The sequence below is a fragment of the Dendrobates tinctorius genome, unplaced genomic scaffold (genome assembly GCF_039654945.1).
Source record: "Dendrobates tinctorius isolate UK_male_01 unplaced genomic scaffold, ASM3965494v1 ptg000075l, whole genome shotgun sequence".
NCBI lineage: Eukaryota > Metazoa > Chordata > Amphibia > Anura > Dendrobatidae > Dendrobates > Dendrobates tinctorius.
The window spans coordinates 19,905,997-19,919,378 of record NW_027361743.1 but is presented as its reverse complement, the minus strand read 5'-3'; the positions used below and the strand labels follow the sequence as shown (position 1 = coordinate 19,919,378).

General features: G+C 39.2%; 1 protein-coding gene across 4 annotated transcripts in view; it reads right to left on the bottom strand.

Annotated features, from left to right (window-relative positions):
* The window catches only part of CRYL1 (crystallin lambda 1), a 267,981-nt gene that overhangs the window by 68,366 nt on the left and 186,233 nt on the right, over positions 1-13,382 (bottom strand). For all 4 annotated transcript variants that reach the window (XM_073583059.1, XM_073583058.1, XM_073583060.1 and 1 more), the window contains 2 exons: positions 3,409-3,570; positions 1,896-2,090 (listed from right to left, as the gene is read on the bottom strand). In XM_073583059.1, the coding sequence (XP_073439160.1) occupies positions 1,896-2,090; positions 3,409-3,570 (357 nt within the window). The remainder of the gene's footprint in view (positions 1-1,895; positions 2,091-3,408; positions 3,571-13,382) is intronic.

Below are 13,382 nucleotides of genomic sequence, written 5' to 3'. Positions count from 1 at the left end.
ATGTTTCTGATGCCAAAATAAGCCAAATAAAGAGCGGATTAATACATTTTGAAATTATGCATAAAGAAATTTGCTTCTGATAGATTGTTCCTACTTCCAGCAACAACATATGGTAATAAAGCAGATGGTATTTATAGATGATTGATTTGTTCGGAGTCACTGGGGTCTAGTGTTCAGAGATAAAGGTTTGATGAAAGAAGCAGAGTCCAGGAAAGCTTGTACTGAAACAAGAGACTTCTGAGAAGCCAGGGACACTGAAAAGTTATTCTACAAAAGGGAGAAAAATTTGCCACCAAAGAATCATTGTTCAAATTTAGCTCTGAAGCCAAAGAACAAAATTATATGGCATATAGGTCTACTGTGTAGCCATCATTGGATCATTATATTACCAGAGAGGAGTAAAGCAGTCAAACGCTTTACCAAATAAGGAAGGAATTATACAAGCAATCTTTGCTTGGTCAGAAGGAAAATGAGGAGCCAGAACTTTATGATGAATGATGTACTGGTCCAGGAACTCCTGGTAGGTTTCGGAATTACCCTCAATGTGAATATATAGACAAGTGAAAACACAGACTATTTATGATTAGATGGACAAGAACTAATGAAGTCAGTAGAGGAAAAGGTAAGAAATTCTCAGCATCAGGAGAAGACAAGACTTCCAAATGAGCGGTGATGTTTTGCTGGAAAACCGCTTCCTGGCATGAATGTTGATGAATGAGCTCACTAGTTAGCTCAATGACATCAGAATGTGGAGCATCAGTGGGGTCTAGGGCTTAAGTAAATTGTAAAAATGACCACATGGGCATGTACATCTACTAATTAACTTATGGATTTGATTTAAAGGGAATATGTCAGCAGGTTTTGCTATGTAATCCAACATCAGCAAGAGGTAGGGAAAGAGACTCTGACTCCAGTGATGTGTTACTTAGTTTACTGGGTGCAGCAGTTGTAATACAATCACAGTTTTCTCCGCTCAGCTCAGTTGTTGAGCATTGTATAACCACGTCCACACCACAGCTTTCTGTGTACAATATAACTTGTCATGTCTTTATTGTTTGTATAAGTCCCCTCTATAATGGAAAGTGCTGCGGAATATGTTGGCGCTATAGAAATAAAATTATTATTATTACATCATGTGCTCTCAGATTACATAGCAAAAACCTTCTGACAGATTCCCTTTAAGGCTAAACCAGGGCTTCAAGCATTAGGGATTGTGCATTTTTTACCCATGAAAACATTAAAAAGACATTATCACCAATCCAGAGGCTAAGTGATAACTCATAGATCAGTAGAGTTTGCTGAAACCCTCAAAGATTGCTGTCACCTTCTGCGCTCCCCTGGCACTATGCTAGATTGTTTGCAGGTCATATATAGTGTATGTTTACCAACTACTGTATTCATTCTGTATGGGCCTGCCAGAGATGGATGAGTACAGTGTCCTGCTATCTCCAGCAAACCGAGAGAGCATCGATGGAGCATGGACATGTGCCACCTGGTCTGGCATAGTGCCAGGAGAGCATGAAATGTGACAGCTGAACGCTCGACTACTAAGAGCCCCAATAATTGCCAGAATGGTGGACTTCTGTGCTTGGCTATCTACAGTAGTCGCATAGAGAATCAGTGGAGCATTTGTCAAGCATGCCCATTCAAGTGCACGTGTGACCTGTAGACTGACCGGCATGGCGCCAGGAGAGAGCTTGGCTCAGGCATTTATACAAGCTTTGATGTCATAAAAAGATATCAATACATAGAGAAATCCCATGGAAGCATGAGGAGATTACAAATTATATTCAGCTGCTGTTCCTAGTGGGAATCTCATAGAGCGGCATCAAACATAATATTACTCATGACTTTCTGCGACACGATGGATGGTGTCCACTGTGCCCCCATTGTACCTGGACAAGTCTCCATGCCTCGCTAATCACTGCATACTGGAGTCGATTCAGCGCAAACCCATCAGTCTCTTTCATTAATTTTACAGGTGACTGACCAATTTTCTTCATGAGAGAATATGTTCTCTCCACAATGACTGGTTCTGTCTGTGGGTGGGGAACCAATTCAACCAGAGGAACATAATACGGTGGATTTACCTGTTAAGCAGAAAAAGAAGAATAGAGACAAATTATTAATTCATTATCCATATTTGCACAGGGTCAGACTTGACTACCAGAGGTTCACCTTGGTTGGCCTAGGTTTTGACATAATTATGAGCCCCTAAGGATTAGCTTAAAGAGTAGCCCAGGCATAAAATATTAATAATGGCCTATCTTTAGCTTAGGACCTCAATATAAAATTGGTGGGTGTCCAACAACCAGAACGCCTATGGATCAGCTGCCATTAGCTGCTGAGACGGATGGAAACAGAACAGGGTTGACCAGTACATCTCTGTTTAATGTGTAGCAGTTGCTGCCGAGTACTGCAGATCAACTCCTACTGTATTAAGTGCAATATGCATGGTGACCACAGCCAAAGTGACCCAGGTGCCCAACAACATCTTTGCACCCAGGCAGGCATTTTTCTTCACAGCTGTGGTACATTAACATAATGTCTTTTATCTTCTTCTTGCCTTGGTTCCAGCAATGCAACAATTTTATCCAGGTATATTTAACATAGCAAGAGACTGAAAAAGTGATCCACCTATTTATGCCCAGTTTGTCATCTGAGACCAAATGGAAAGGTGAGTTTTTGCTATCCTTTCACTTGGTGTTGGTGTTGTGTGCCAGCCAATGTTGCTGTGGTGCTTTAACTTTACCTGTGGGCTGGTGTGACCCAGGGCCAAAGGGGTTTTGCTTGGCAGACAAATGGTTGTTGTTGGGCATCTGGGTCATGCCCTCACTGGTGCAGAGGTGGCAAAGTGCCGAACTTGATATAGTATGGCCTCGCCTAAAGAAGGTGCCATGATGTCCCTTTAAACACCCCATATATACTAGATGAAAATTGTCTGATGAGTTATTATTTGTCAATTAAACGAACATTAGTCGATGGATTAAAATTAAAGTCTACATGAACTAATACTAGCTTTTTTGGCCAACGGTGCTTCTAATTCCGATCATCAACCAAAAAATTCCAACAAGCCCAACCAATGTTTTGAACAATTGTGAATGGGTTTCACTAAACCAGTCGATGATGGTTTGTTATGGTCATCATTTCATTAGAGAGTTTTATTTAATGTGTATAAGCGCTCTCAATGGCCATCTTTAGACATGGTGCAGTGCTGGTTAAGCAGGGATTCAATTCTAACCTTTTACTCATTATGGGCCAACACTAGCTGGGATGTTCTAACATACACCCAAGCATCATGCAATTTCCCGGCTCCTAGACAGACTATTAAACAAAATTATTCCATTTTAATATATGTAAAAATCACAGGGATTATCTCCCAAACTAGTTGAAGTGTTTGGAACTCACGGGATGTGCAACTATGCAGTTCTTGACATGTTGGAGTCCATTAAACATTTTTGTTGGTGAGAGGCAAGATGTTGAGCTGCTTATTATGGCTGAATCGTTGATGTGACGGTCTATGTCAGAAAATATCTTCAGCTTTAATTCCAGATTCTCTGGGACGCATTCCTAAAAAACAATAAAAATAATCACCAGAAGCTCAATTATTTTTATTAGATGAACCATCAAGCCCTGGCAAGAACATTTTTTTAGCAGTGTTACAGTTTCACAATATAAAGTAATAAACATCTATTGAAAAAGACAGGGCCATTTTCCAAAGAGTGAAATAATGCACTTAAAGACTTATATGTTACACTGTTTATTCTCATTTCAACCTTCTTCTCACCAGATATCAAAATAATGTTAATTAGGAGTGCTAAATATGACAAAGTTAGATCGACTCCGGTTTAAAAATATTTGGTGTCTTGCCATCCAATGTTCTTCCATAAGTGGTTCAAATACTGGATTGTTCTTGATCTCTCTTTGGAAAAAAAAAACTTTAGTTTCCAGAAGTGGCACCTTTCCTATTTTTTTCCCACTTGACCATAGTTTCAATTCCTCCATGAAGCATTTTACAAAGGATTTCACCTTACCTTTCATCTCATGCTATGTAGTTTGAAAAACCCAGATTTGGCAACATTAAGGTTATGTGCACATAGTGTTTTTCAAAGAGTTTCTGGAGCGTAAATAATTTTTAAAAAAAAAACAGCGTGGGGACCCCTCTATTCTTGATAACCAGCCTTGCTGAAGCTGGCAGCTAAGGGTTGCAGACCCCAACTGTCATTATTGCCTGGCTGGTTATCAAAATTACAGGGGAACCCATGCTGTCTTTTAATTTATTTATTTAGAGGTCAGTCAGCGGCTGATGAATACTCCCATCAGCTGCCGCCTGCTTTCACTGTTATTAGTGGAAGCAGACATCGGCTGATGGGAGCAGTATTCCCATCAGCCGACGCCAGTGACCAGAAGTAAACTTTTTACCTCCGATCACAGCTGCAAGCTCATTTGACAGTGTGGGAACCACGGCTGTGTTACTGACGGTAATGATTTTACCGCCTATCAGAAGCAGTGTTTGCCACGCTGTCATGCACATGACAGCGTGGAAAACACTGAATGTTATGTTCGGGCCCCCCATTTAAGTGAATGGGGACCAGGTTCAAGTCCTGATACTATTTTAGCACCCGAACTTTTTGTAACTGTTCTGTCAAACCCGAACATCCAGGTGTCCGCCCATCTCTACTGATCATTATTTATATATCACATCTATTAAGTGGATCCTGAAGGAGACCTCACCAAACTAGGCACTGTCCAACCAAAGGCTGTAAAGAATGCTTCAGAAAAAACTTTTATAACTCTTCAAAACTACTTCAGGAAATCTCTTCAAGAAAAACTCTGAAAACTGTCCCCAAAAATAAGAGTTTCTTGAAGTGGTTTTTGCTTCAGTTTTTGAAAACCTCATATCTAGAGCACACAAATTTTCTAATCAATGGCCAATAGACCCCACTTCCATCTATAGTTGTCCCCCTAGTCTTCGTTGATTGATTCCTTGCTTATTGTGTGAAGTCAGATCTAGCTCTGCTCGGTGGAATGACCCTCAAGGAAGACCTGACATGGCGGTAACTATAGTATTATCAAGGAAAAATAACCCATTAATAAATAGTAAAACAAATACACTTATATATATAAATTACCAACCAATGGGATATAATTTATACAGACCTAGAGGACAATCGCAAAGAAATGTATAAAATATATAGAAAAAACAGCGAAAAAAGGAAGTCCAATACAGATTTAGCAAATTTGTAAACAATTTTATTCAAGTATATCAGGATAATCAAAAAAGGGGGGAAGTGAGACAATGATGACCATAAAAGGTACATGGGCAAAAACAATAGGGCACACAATGGTGTCAGGACATGGGAATATACATAGTATTACAAGTATATCATACAAAATTAGAACATGCATCATAATCAGAAATGTGTGCCCTCCCCAACGCACGTTTCGGCTAGATGGCCTTCATCAAGGGCACACTTGGGTGGACTCACTTTACTGACCAGTCTGAAGGTAATATGACGTTGTGTGAATATTTTGTGTTTAACTTGTTAGCACTTACCATGAGTGGTGGCTGGTTCCACAGCCTATGTTAGTGCTGTCTAGCCCGGATTAGGTGTCATTATGACTGGTTACTAACATTTTCTACATTTGGGATTATGATGCATGTTCTAATTTTGTATGATATACTTGTAATACTATGTATATTCCCATGTCCTGACACCATTGTGTGCCCTATTGTTTTTGCCCATGTACCTTTTATGGTCATCATTGTCTCACTTCCCCCCTTTTTTGATTATCCTGATATACTTGAATAAAATTGTTTACAAATTTGCTAAATCTGTATTGGACTTCCTTTTTTTGCTGTTTTTTCTGTATATTTTATGGCGGTAACTATGACTAGTCACACTGTAGCACTGGTCACATGGGTATTGAACAGTGGAGAACAGAAATGTAAAAGTCCTTATACTACCTAATAGTAACACTGAGTATGAAAACAAGGTTAGAACGTTGATCAGATTCCTGCAGCATGCAAGAAGTTAAATCGCGTCAATTATACTGATAGGTTCCCATTAAAGCTGTCTGCTTTGGACCTGAAACATCCAATCACTGGTTGCTGAGAACACCAGTAATTACCTATCAATATTGGAGGAACCTAACAGCAAAGGCCTGATTCATTATTGCATTTGTGCCTGTTTATTTGTTGTGTTTTTGGTGCTTTGATCCTTTTTTTTTATTTGCACTAAATTAATCTTTTTATTTGCGCCTTTTTTGCATTCTATTTTATATGTTTTCACCTATGGATTTTTTTTAGCTCTCTAGTGTGAATGGGGTTTAGGGTTTCCAGATGTTTTCGCCTGATTCATCATTTACGACTTGCAAAATTTTTGTCAAATATTCTCCAGTACACCACGGAATGATTTTCTGTACACCAAAAATGATTAAAAATGGGGGGGGAAAGATACATTTTGAATTTGCACAAAATTCATGAACCGCGTGCTCCATTTTGAATAATTTAGCATAATAAACATTAATAAATACCATAAGGTGAAAATAGAAAAGTGACTTAAAAAAAGAATGCAAATGATGAATTGGATTCCAAGTGTTTGATTAATCTACAGCGACACCTCTGGATTAGAGGTGAATGAACACAAACTGTAAAGTTCGGGGTTCGTACCACACCAGTGCTGAATTCTGAACACGGACTTCTCCTGGAACTCTGTGTTACAGTTCGGATAAGAGAGAGAGATATATATGCAAAAATTAAGAGACCACTGCACAGTTTTATAAAAATCAGCTTCTCTACAGGTCTCACAGCCATTCCAGTGTCAGTTGAATTCGAACCAGAGTACACCTGATTCTACTTAATGTGCTTCTGATTAGGTGATCACCTGAACCAAATCTTACTTAAAGGGAATCTGTCACCTATTTATAGCCCTATGAGCTGCTGCCATCGCCATCAGGGGCTTATCAACAGCATTCTGTAATGCTGTAGATAAGCCCCCGATGAAACCTGAAAGATAAGAAAAACGAGTTATATTATACTCACCCAGGGATCCGGTCCGGTCCGATTGGTGTCACCGTCCGGTCCGGCACCTCCCATCTTATAGCGATGTTCTCCTTCTTACTTCTGCCGCGGCTCCTGCGCAGGCGTACTTTATCTGCCCTGTTGAGGGCAGAGTAAAGTACTGCAGTGCGCAGGCGCCAGACCTCTCTGACCTTTCCCGGCGCCTGCGCACTGCAGTACTTTGGGTTGGGTACAAGTCTGGAACCCGAACCGAACTTTGGACTAAAGATCGGTTGAACCCGAACTTCCACAGGTCCGCTTATCTTTTTATGCTGTTCTCCACTCTGGTTGATAAACGAGGATCCTCAGTGCAGCAAATAGAACATTATTTCATTGCTGTAAATTCATAATGCATTGTGATGAAACATTTAGTTTTGCTCTTTGCTTTACAGGTTTTCACAAATCACAGTTATCCATTAAACATAGTTTGCATTGTGGCAATCACAACGTGTGTACTAGGCAAGCGTAAACAGTTACTCTTAGGATGGTAAGAGAGGTATCAAAAGTTTGAGTTTCTATGCAAAGCCATAAAAGGAGTCCAAAGAATGGACCCATTGTGTCAGCTAATAGTGAAAGGCAATGCCCTTCTGCCCAGATCGTATGAAAACTAGAAGTAAGAAACCTCAAGGTTGCAAGAAACCCAACCAGCTCTGATTATCCGGGACGCATGAATGGGCCGTTTGCTGAAAGGCTCATTTGCACTGGTATAATTATCGTGTGCTTTTTGGATCACTCCAATAAAGTTTTTGTCAGGCACCAGAGCATCCACCCCGATCAGGGACACCATGTCCTTTTAGACAATATGAACCTTGCACTTTACAGAGAATGTCACGACCCGCTGCTTAACTTCAGAAAGCATAGACAAGACCGATACTATTCTCTGTTTTCTGGGAAAGTTCATTTCACAAAAGGAAATTAAATACATTACAAGACTTTTCATAGAGACATACACAAGAAAAATAATAAAACAATGTAATCAGCCTCAGCTCTCCAGTTGCAAAATAATCTGCATTTTTGAAAATGAAGTTCCCTACCAAATGAAATAACTATTTGGAGACTACAGACACAGTGCCTTGAAAAAGTATTCATTCCCCGTTAACTTTCTCACATTTTTTCACTTGACACCCACAAACTTAAATGTATTTTATTGGGATTGTATGTGATATAACAACACAAAGTAGCAAGCATTTGTGAAGTGTTATGAATTTAGCCCAAAAGGTTTTACTTTGGTCTTGTCTGACCAGAGCACCTTCTTCCATGTCATGCAGCAGTAATTACAGTGAAAGGTGGTCCTAAAAGTATAGACTCAGGGGGTCTGAATACAAATGCACATCCCAATTTTCAGATTTATTCTTTGAAAATATTTAGAAAACCGTCTATTCTTTCCTTTACAGCTCACAAATATTTGCTACTATCACATACAAAATCCCAATAAAATACACTTAAGTTTGTGGGTGTAACGTGAAAAAAAATGTAGAAAAGTACTTGAGGTATGAATACTTTATCAAGGCAGGCTATACTCAGTGTTTTCTTCAATTGAATGTAGTTGCTTATTTGTTATTTTTTACTAGAAACCATAATTGCTAACAGACTTAACGGACCAATTTTTCTTACCGATGTCCTGTACAGTTGTCTATAATAGAGGTGAGGTTTATATCAAATTGACTATTCTGAAATTTTCTTTATTATTTCTATGCTCTTTCATGACTTAAACAAAAAAAATTAAAAACCTGCTCATAAAAATGACCAGTGGTCTGTAAAATTACAGAAAATTAATTTCTAGTTGTAATTATTTTGTTTTTAACCCCGTTCCGACGTTGGGCGTAATAGTAACACCAACATTGGATGGCCCCTGTTTACCTTTCCAGACACATGTCAGCTGATCTATACAGCTGACATGTGACCGCAACAGCCGTGGGTGGAATCATGATCCACTCGCAGCTGTTAACCAACTAAATGCCGCTGTCAATCTCTGACAGCAGCATTTAACTCACTCTTACCGGAAGTGCGTTCCTTATCCCGCCCATCGGTGACCCGTCACATGATTGCAGGTCACCGAGTTGGCATGAAAACCAGAGGTCTGAAGCAAACCTCTATGGTTGTCATAGGCAGATTGCTCTGAGCGCCGCCCTGTGTGTTGTGGAGATAATCAAAGTATTGCAGCGTCTAGTCTCCCACCAGGAGTATGGAAGCATGCAAAAAGTAAATTAAAAAATGTTTTTAAAAATATTTAAAAAAAATAAGAAAAATTGAAAAGTTCAAATCACCCCCCTTTCGCCCCATTCAAAATAAAACAATCAAACATACACATATTTGGTATCGCCACATTCAGAATCGCCCGATCTATCAATATAAAAAAATAATTAATCCGATTGCTAAACAGCGTATCGAGAAACAAATTCAAAACACCAGAATTATGTTTTTTATGGCAAATACCGGGCGATAAAAAAATTGTACCTACACCAAAATTGGATTAATAAAAACATCAGCTCGGTGTGCAAAACATATGCCCTCACCCAGCCCTGGATCACGAAAAATGGAGTCGCTGCGGGTCTTGGAAAATGAGGCCTTTTTTTAAAAACAAATTTTGGATTTTTTTTTACCACTTAAAAAAGAACCTAGACTTGTTTGGTGTCTATGAACTTGTATTGACCTGGAGAATCATAATGGCAGGTCAGTTTTAGAATTTAGTGAACATATTAAAAAAAAACAAAAAAAACTGTGGGATTGCACTTTTTTTTGCAATTTCACCATACTTAGAATTTTTTTCTCCTGTTTTCCAGTACACAATATGTTAAAACCAACGATGTCATTCAAAAGTACAACTTGTCCCGCAAAAAACAAGCCCTCACATAGCCATATTGATGGAAAAAAATAAAAAAAGTTCTGGGAAGAAGGGGAGCAAAAAAAAACAGAAATTCAAAAACTGAAATACCCCTGATCGTTAAGGGCTTAATTATGTTAGAGGGTTTTTAGGGGGGCAAAAATATAGTTGATCTTCAGGACAATCCATAGTTTGTGACAGGTAATTGTCTGACTCTCCAAAGATGTTGTGTCCTGATGAAGAAGTGGATCTCCAGAGTTATGCGTTGTACTCGGCGGTCTCATCTGGACTTCCCATGGAGAGGCACCAAACCTTACTCAACTACTGCTGCTTTCGAACTTCTGGCTAAGATTGTACATTGATGACTAATAGGGGGCTCAGGGTCCTAGATCTTGTGACTTGTGGGGGCCATGTGGTGGCGACAGATAATGTCTATTGTGAGAAAATCCTTTTACGCTATACTGCCAAGTACAGTGTAGAATTTATGAGTTAGTTGGGCAATTGCCGAAGCTAGAATCGCAAATGGAGCTGCCGGAATCTCAAGAGTTCTTAAGTACTTACACAAATGCATGCTGACAAATACAAAAATGGTCAAATGCACATTGCACAAAATAACCTGCCCAACAGGTCTAACTGGCACATCCTGTGGCTACTATCGTTGGCACTCAGAGGTTTTAGCTGGAACTGGAATTATCTTCAAGTTCTTCCACTGAAATAGTTGCTATGAATGCTTGGGTTTTTTAGACCCATTTAGATCAAGAGATCCGCTCTTCCTTACGTAATTTTTCTTATCAAAAGGAGGATCTTTTACTGGCACAAGGAGGAGAAGCATTCTCTAAGAAAATGCGAGAGAATGCTTCCCCTCGCTCTTGTGCAGAAATCAGATCCTCATTTTGATCCCCTCACAAAGATGGGGGAGCAGATCTGGCACAATATATTATTTTTTTTTTATTCTCTTCTATGAGATGTTTGTAACTAATGGGCTACTTACAAATGTCGGTGTTTCATCAGTATTTGAAAGGCAAACTCTTGAGAACAAAAAGTATAAATGAAATAATCAGACCAATTTGTGTTTTGGCTTATAAATACGGTTGACATACTGACCCCCCAAAAGTGATATGTGAATAGAGACTTAATTGGAAACAAATCTACTCTAAATAGGTATTAAAAAAAAAAATTAATAGATGATTCATAATCAGGACCAGAAAATAAACAGATCATGAAATTGAGGAAGTCTCACTACACTACTCTGAGTCTTCTCATGCACACCGCCACGTGGCCTCCACAGTTGTTTGGTATGTTGATTTTTCTGTCTGATTCTAAACAACTCTGAAAAATATCAAGGCACGCATCTATGGGAGAATATCTCTGTACGTACTAAGTCTAAAGGAGCCTGTATGGCAAGGCACAGAGTTAGCTCCATACTAAGCAGCCCCAATGCTTCCATCTAGTGCAGAAAACAGTCCTAGATTAAACCCTGTGGAGGACGCTAGTTGGTGGAAATCTTGGGGCCCCTCAAGCAAATTATTTCCAAATACGTTTTTAAATTTTCTAACAACAATTTTAGTACACCGATCACACTTCATTATAACTAAGAAAAAGTAATTACATTTTAATTTTTATTCCATAAATCCATAGTACATTTGAAAATAAGACACGTTGTAATATAGCGATCTGAGAAATCTGCTTTTTTCTCTGTCACAATTATCAAAATTCTTCATCAAGTGAAGTCAGACTTTCCCATTACTGAGAAAGGAAATGGCAGTTAGTGCTCATCAGATTCTATGTAGAAAGGAAAAGGTGGAGCTGTCTGTAGCTCCTCCCTCCTCCCATGTACATAGAATTGTATCCGTAGCAGCTGCCATCTCTTATCTCAAGAATGGGAGATTCCGTCTTCACTGAATACAAATTGACCTCAGAATTGAGAATTTTGATAATGATTGATCAATTCTGACAGAGAAAGAAGCAGATTTCTCTGATAAGATATAATGGAAAGTTTTCTTATTTTCACGTGCACTATTAATTTATGAGATTAAGAATTAAAACTCTAACTAACATGGACCTTGGGTGTAGGCTTATATATCTTCTACTCATGAATGTTCTATTATGATCTAGAGTCTGCGAGAAATCGCGGCCACTGACCTCTCCTCAACTCCCACTCTTCATTCTGGCCAATCACAAAGTTGTCACGCCCGATCGTATAGATGCTCCTCCTCTACTACTTGTGAATTCTCAAACATACCCGATAAACATCACGTCACTGCTCATTGCTTTAATGTTCACATTGGAGTTCTGTTGCTCCACCTGGCCTCCATTGTCCACGCTCTTTTAATACCAAAATGACATTATTTTTCATCTGTAGCATGGGGCCTCGAAATGACACAGGGCCCACTATGCCTAGCTGGCAATCCGGCACTGACAGTAATATTCCATGCCTGAACATTAGGCTCTAAGCTGTGATCTTACCAAGTTTTTGAAAACATTTAATTTTGGAATAAACATTAAGAATTGATCAATCCAAAAATGATACAATCAATGTAACATGCACCGTGTAATTAAAATGAAGCCAAAGACTTGTTTGGTCTTGCTTGTACTCAGATCATTCTGTACTGGTATCAGTGCCAGTCTCCAGTACTTGGAACAGGGAGGATACTACATGTATCTAATGAAGTAATTCCATGGCAATAGCTAATATATTTTCAGATTTATAATAACAGTCCTGTACAGAGCAACCTCTATGGTTATGGCCAAAATTTGGTCAACAGTATCCTGCATCACTATTAAAACGGATCTATCACTGATCATGCATTGCTTTTACCAACCAGGCTACCCAAACAAATGAAAGGTGCCAAGTCCAAAACTGAACAATATCTAATTGGTCCTTTAGATGGAGTGTACAATCTTTAAGCTGTTGTACTTTTATCCTAGTTGACAAGATGTCTCATAGAAAATCTGATACCTGCTAAGCTGCACCTCCATTAAAGGGGTTGTCCACAACTTGGACAGCCCCTAATGAATCCCTGTTTCCCCTCAGTAAAATAATAACACTTATACTCACTTTGGGGGTGATCCAGCTATCTCAGCTCTGGGTCTCCCGGGGATTACGTCATATTGTTATGTCAGGTGATCCCTGTAGCCGATCATTGCTGGCATCACTCTCCTCTCCAATAGACGTAATTGACATCTGGAGGAAGTGAGAGCTATGGCAACACTCTCACTTGTTTGTCTTGAAAATTCTAAAGGAGAGGAGAGCGAAGCGAGGGCTCATCAGCCACAGTGATCTCATGACATAACAATGTCATGCGATCCTCGGGAGAGCCAATGCCAGCACTGCTGAAACAGCACCGGAAGTGAATATAAGTGTTATTACTGGAGGAAAACATATGGATACTAACAAAAAACACAATGTATAAATGACTGTTAACAGATACATTATCATCTCAGTACATTATGTATGTTACATGTAGTTTCGACGTGTCTTGGTTTTCGTTATCT